The 6,000-nt window shown below is 41.8% G+C and overlaps 1 protein-coding gene across 4 annotated transcripts; it reads left to right on the plus strand.

The window, feature by feature from the left end:
* The first annotated feature begins 60 nt into the window (after positions 1-60).
* LOC119338491 (carotene epsilon-monooxygenase, chloroplastic-like) lies at positions 61-5,685 on the plus strand. 4 transcript variants are annotated; one of them, XR_005164060.1, is made up of 11 exons: positions 63-653; positions 1,403-1,699; positions 1,824-2,021; positions 2,964-3,065; positions 3,183-3,323; positions 3,394-3,501; positions 3,949-4,031; positions 4,132-4,294; positions 4,975-5,033; positions 5,221-5,292; positions 5,390-5,685. XR_005164060.1 is itself a non-coding variant. In XM_037610818.1 (10 exons), exons 1-10 carry the CDS (start codon positions 171-173, stop codon positions 5,133-5,135), a joined length of 1,668 nt encoding a protein of 555 aa, XP_037466715.1. In that variant the 5' UTR covers positions 61-170; the 3' UTR covers positions 5,136-5,236. The 4 variants fall into 4 exon arrangements, 2 of the variants coding, with proteins under 2 accessions (XP_037466715.1, XP_037466718.1); XR_005164062.1 differs by having other exon boundaries at positions 5,393-5,685; XM_037610818.1 differs by lacking the exon at positions 5,390-5,685 and having other exon boundaries at positions 61-653; positions 5,102-5,236.
* The last annotated feature ends 315 nt before the right edge of the window (positions 5,686-6,000 follow it).

Here is a 6,000-nt window from a genome sequence, read left to right on the forward strand (position 1 = left end):
TTGCTCTCACAGTCTCACGATGATACCGTGCGCCCCCGCTCACCAGCGGGTTCCACCTCATCCTCTTGCTCTTCTCTCTTCTCTCTTCTCTCTGTCACACACCTTCACTACTGCTCTCACCCAAATCCAACCCAAATTAACAGTAGCCCGCGGCGGCCTGCGCGTGCGCGATGCCCGCCGCGGCATTGGCCTCCGCGTTCGCGTCTCCTCCTCCGCCGTGGGCCCCACGACCGCCTCCTCGCCACGCAAGCCTCCGCCTGCCCCCGCCAAGGAGCAGCGGCAGCGGCGGCGGAGGAGGGGACAAGCCCACCACCTCGTGGGTCAGCCCCGACTGGCTCACGTCGCTGTCTCGCTCGGTGCTCGGCCGGGGGAACGACGACTCGGGGATCCCCGTCGCCTCCGCCAAGCTCGACGACGTGCAGGACCTCCTCGGGGGCGCGCTCTTCCTCCCGCTCTTCAAGTGGTTCCGCGAGGAAGGGCCCGTCTACCGCCTCGCCGCGGGGCCGCGCGACTTCGTCATCGTCAGCGACCCCGCCGTGGCCAAGCACGTCCTCCGCGGGTACGGCACGCGTTACGAGAAGGGGCTCGTCGCCGAGGTCTCCGAGTTCCTCTTTGGCTCTGGGTTCGCCATCGCCGAGGGAGCGCTCTGGACGGTGTGCTCTCTCTCTAGCTTTGAAAAATGAAGAATTAAATAGGGTATTTCTGACAAATGAAGAATCACTTCCACACCAGTACAAAAGTTTATACTCCTTCCCAAAATATAAGGCATACTAATTTTTGTCCTAAGATACACTTCTATCAGTTTGAAGGTTTATAGCAAAAAGTATCAACATCTATAATACCAAAGAAATAGACCATGTAAACATAGTTCATGATGGATCAACTGATTTTGGTTTGGTATTGTGGACGTAACAGTTTTTTCTTTTTATAAACTTGGTCAACCTTACACAAGTTTAACTTAAGACAACAGTTATACACCTTACTTGCTGATATACTATCTGGTAGATGGTGTCAGTGTAGCCCCTTCCAATATGACTTCACAGACTATAGGTGCTGGACTGGACATGCGTCAAAATACTCAAAAAAGACAATCTATACTTGGATTAAAGTTTACTTCGTGTGTGTAGAACAAGACTCAGAACTAGAGTAGATCTTTTGATAACCGGACCACGACCCTCCTTGTATTTGTGAAATACACTCTATTACTCTATTAGACTTCTTCGGAAATTGGAACTCAGGGGGACACTCACTAGGTCCTATTTTCTAGCAAGGAGTGATGCTTGTACAATTTGAAAGCTTCCTGCCTGTAATTCACATGAATTTGATTTTGAGTTTTCATGCCCTCCCTATCTTGTTCGTCTATTAATCCTCTCTTTAACTTATTATTAATCTGCTATTTTAGGTGAGACGTAGAGCAGTTGTACCATCTCTACACAAAAGATTTCTCTCAGTAATGGTTGATAAAGTGTTCTGTAAATGTGCTGAGAGATTGGTGGAAAAGCTCGAGACTTATGCTTTGAGCGGTGAACCTGTTAATATGGAAGCGAGGTTTTCTCAAATGACGTTAGATGTGATTGGTTTATCCTTGTTCAACTACAACTTTGATTCCCTCACATCAGATAGTCCTGTTATTGATGCTGTTTACACTGCACTCAAAGAAGCAGAGGCTCGTTCTACAGATCTTTTACCATACTGGCAGGTAGGTTCTTTCATCATGTTACATTTCTTATTTTGGACCTCTGATTGACTTCGGTCTTGCTAACTTGCAGAAGGGGAAAATTGCACGACTGATGTTTGATGTGATCCTTGTTTATTTTCTACAGATCGATTTGCTGTGCAAGATTGTTCCTAGACAGATAAAAGCAGAAAAAGCAGTTAACACAATAAGGAGTACCGTTGAGGAGCTAATCATAAAATGCAAGGCCATCGTAGATGCTGAAAATGAACAGATTGAGGGTGAAGAATATGTAAATGAGGCAGATCCTAGCATCCTGCGGTTTTTACTTGCTAGCCGTGAAGAGGTAGTTTAGTTTATCTCGAGCTAAAACAATGTTTGATGTCAATTTCCTATTGTTCCTATTGATGTTTCTACTATCTAGGAAGCTACCTTTCCTCGTTTCATATAATCTTGGAGATTAGTCTTATTGTTGTTATTAACTCAGGGGTTTTCGTCTTTCCCTTATGATGGCTTATTTTATTATCCATTTAGTTTCGCAATATTTGATAATCATTAACCGGGCATTGAACCATCATGCATTTGAGTGCTCAGCTGATCAATGTTGCTAGTGTCAGTTCAACTGAATGTTTGAATAGAGAAAGCCTGTTTGATTCTGCAGCAATTATTGACATCCTATTACTATTGCAGCGTAAAAAATTTACACATACAAATGATTATATTTAGCATAGACCATATTATGGTTACCTTTGAATCCTAATTTTACTGCAAGGACTCCACTACTGTTTCCTGATAAAAACAGCAATTTAGCCTGTAGGTATAAACTACCGTGGTCTTGACATTACAGAGTATTTTGGAGTATTGACAGTACAGAGGACCTATTTGGCGCAGCGACGTAAAATTAACTGTAGTCGTTAGCACTTTTACTTGTACAAATGATAATATTCAGCATAGACCATATTATTGATTGCCTTCGAATAATAATTTTACTGTAAGGGCTCTTCTACTGTTTCCTGGTAAAAGAATAGTAATTTAGCCTGTATGTATAAAATACCGTGGTGTTGACATAACAGAGTATTTTGGAGTATTGACAGTACAGAGGACCTGTTTGGCGCAGCAACGTAAAATCCTATTTCGAACACAGTATATTCTTTTGGTGCTAACTCAGCTGTGCCGTTTTGGCATGCAAATGTTGGCTATTTGTTTTGTATGTTTCACTATTTATGTTACAAGCACTTTGCTCAATTGCTTATTGCTTTAACTAACATGCTTTCTTTGTATGACCCAGGTCAGCAGTTTGCAGTTACGTGATGATCTATTGTCAATGTTAGTTGCTGGTCATGAAACGACAGGCTCTGTACTGACATGGACTATTTATCTTCTCAGTAAGGTACTCCTTTCTACCTTGGCCAAATGTTATATCAAGTAAAGTCCCAAATGAGAAGCAACACATTACTTAAATTATCTCTTTAATATCTATTGACTGCTCAGTGTTACACTGCTGAAGGATCCAGTAGCACTAAGGAAAGCTCAAGAAGAGGTAGATCGTGTTCTACAAGGTAGACTCCCCAGATATGAAGATGTAAAAGAGCTGAAGTACTTGATGCGCTGTATCAATGAGTCCATGCGGCTATACCCACATCCTCCTGTAATTCCTTGTGCTTCAGACAAGCCACTTCAGAGTTAGTGTTGGTTACTCAAGGACACTGTATTAACAGGTGCTGATACGGCGTGCACTAGTTGATGATGTGCTTCCTGGAAACTACAAGGTTAAGACTGGTCAAGATATTATGATTTCTGTGTACAATATACACAGATCACCCGAGGTATCCTTTTTCATCTGAATATTACATCTTGTGATCTTGGCTGATATTTTTTAAAGCTATTTTTCAACTATTTTGCATAGTGAAATATAGCATATCTATGTCTAGTCTATTGATGAACAATAGAGTTAATTACCAGAAATGTGTATGGTTACTCAAAGATTCGCAAAACCATGAGCTACCAGTTAAATAGCTTATGTATGTGTATGACCTTGATGCTGCTTACACTGATGATATTATGGATTTATGATACCAAACTACCAATTTACACAATATAATGATAACATGAACTAAGAAAAATTCTTATCACGCTAAATTTCAGAGGTTGAAAACTTGGAAGTATTCTGTTTACTGCATATCGTCATCCTCGGGCAGTGTCCAGGCATGAATAAATGGACAGCATTCCAATATTTTATCATTGCAATAATTATTCTTTTGTTCCTATTGAAGGTATGGGACAGAGCAGATGAATTCATTCCAGAGAGATTTGATTTGGAGGGTCCCATTCCAAATGAGTCAAACACCGATTTCAGGTCAGAAAGTAACCTTGAGATACATTCTTTTATGCTGTTATTTTGGTGTTGCAAAATGGTTACATTATTTTGTGCTCCCATTACCACCTCTTTTTGCCAGGTTTATCCCTTTCAGTGGAGGCCCTCGAAAATGTGTTGGAGATCAGTTTGCTCTTTTAGAAGCAATTGTGGCACTTGCAATTGTCATACAAAAGATGGACATTCAGCTTGTGGCAGATCAAAAAATCAGCATGACCACTGGGGCCACTATCCATACAACCAATGTAAGGAAGCACTATCCAATTACTTCAGTGTCCTGTGCATGATCAGGTTGCTTTCAATTTATGATAGAGGTATAAACTCTAAAACACTGTAGCACTCACGGGTAGACTATGCAAGATACCATAGTAGGTGATTATGTTCATGTTGGTCTTAGTGCCTGTTCGGTACCTCTCCAGTTTCAAAACTCCGCTCCGTGCGAGGAGCTGGGTCTGAGCCGCTCTGTGCGATTGCGCTGCCGCTCCCTCCGCTCCGGGAGTTGCAGCTGGAGCGGAGTGGATCCGAACAGGGCTTTATTATAAGTTTGTTTAGATCAGTTGTAAGCTCCCAGGTTATGCCTGTCCCACCATCAACAAGATGGCTGAAAATAATTAGTTTTAAACACTAAATGAAATGCGGAAAGTGCAGTGAAATTGCAATTTGGAGCTTTAGTCACCTTTCCCTGACAAAGAGAAGGATAAAAGCACTACACGTTTCGAAATCACTCGACTAAAACCATAGCTGCTGTAGACCTGTAGTCATCCATGCCGTCTTGTGATTACTTGAATGGGTAGGCATGGCGCTGATACTAAAAAGAATGCAGGTCTCAAATCAATTGAGACCAAGCTTCACTTCGTTCCTTTCACTGTGTTACACTTGTGATTTTGGGTCTAAAATGACACTCAACAAATATTCTCTTCTGCAGGGATTGTATATGAATGTAAGTCTGCGTAAAGTTGAGCAAGAAGCTGACTTAGCACTGAGGTAAACACATTAATATGTTTATATGTTTATCATCTTTATATAAGCTAACAGATGTTACAAAACTACAGATTGCCAAGAAGACCTCTCACTAGTTTTCTTTAGTGCCGTTGACATTTTGGCAGAATGATCCAACATATGCATTCAATGATTACTTTTCTTCTCCTGATTATCCACTCCTCTCGTGCAGTCCATCGGGCTAGACAAAATCAAAGCAAAACAGGGTGAGACTAGCAGTCATCGGCAACAGAATTGTCAATACATGAGATGCCTCTGCAATTAAATTTGGACATGTTTGGAACATTTCCTTGTCCAGAAATTTTGACCCGACTAAATGTCCCCTTCTTGTATCTTTTCAGCAGGTTCCAGCTATCATTGGCTAATAGTTGCGTAAACTGTAAAGAAATGAATCATCGACTTGCTGATTTTGACAGTTAATGTAGTAAATCGGTAGTACCTTGTCTGTTTGTATGGTTTCCTTTTCCAGCAGAGTATGCGTGGGCTGGGAAAAACTTGTTGAGTTGTTCTTCGTCGAAGGTCCATTAGTGCTCGGATAGGAGCTAGTGCAGGTAATATACCCTGCCGAGGCTTAGAGCATCTCAAGAGCAGGTACCAAATTTGAGCCTCCATTTGTTCTGTGGACAACAGAGCTTGATCCTCATTTGTCCGCCCTGGCAATGGCGCCCCCATTTCCCCTTCTCAAATGTAGCACAAATCAATTCAACAGTTCAATCAAGCCAATATGATCCATGACAGAATAAGTTCCAATAATTCATGCATAGCTGCTAAAACAGATGAATCAAGTTTTTCTTTTACGTGTGTCGATGTCTTTGTGTGCGTTGATAGCCCACTCTGACATTGGCATCCATGATGCTTGTGTCGGGAGTAAATAGCATAAAACTACTACTTTACAGGCTATGGTTTCAAAAAACTATCGGTTTTTATTTTTTCTCAGATAACTACCAAGTCA

The sequence above is a fragment of the Triticum dicoccoides genome, chromosome 1B, assembly GCF_002162155.2.
Source record: "Triticum dicoccoides isolate Atlit2015 ecotype Zavitan chromosome 1B, WEW_v2.0, whole genome shotgun sequence".
Lineage (NCBI taxonomy): Eukaryota > Viridiplantae > Streptophyta > Magnoliopsida > Poales > Poaceae > Triticum > Triticum dicoccoides.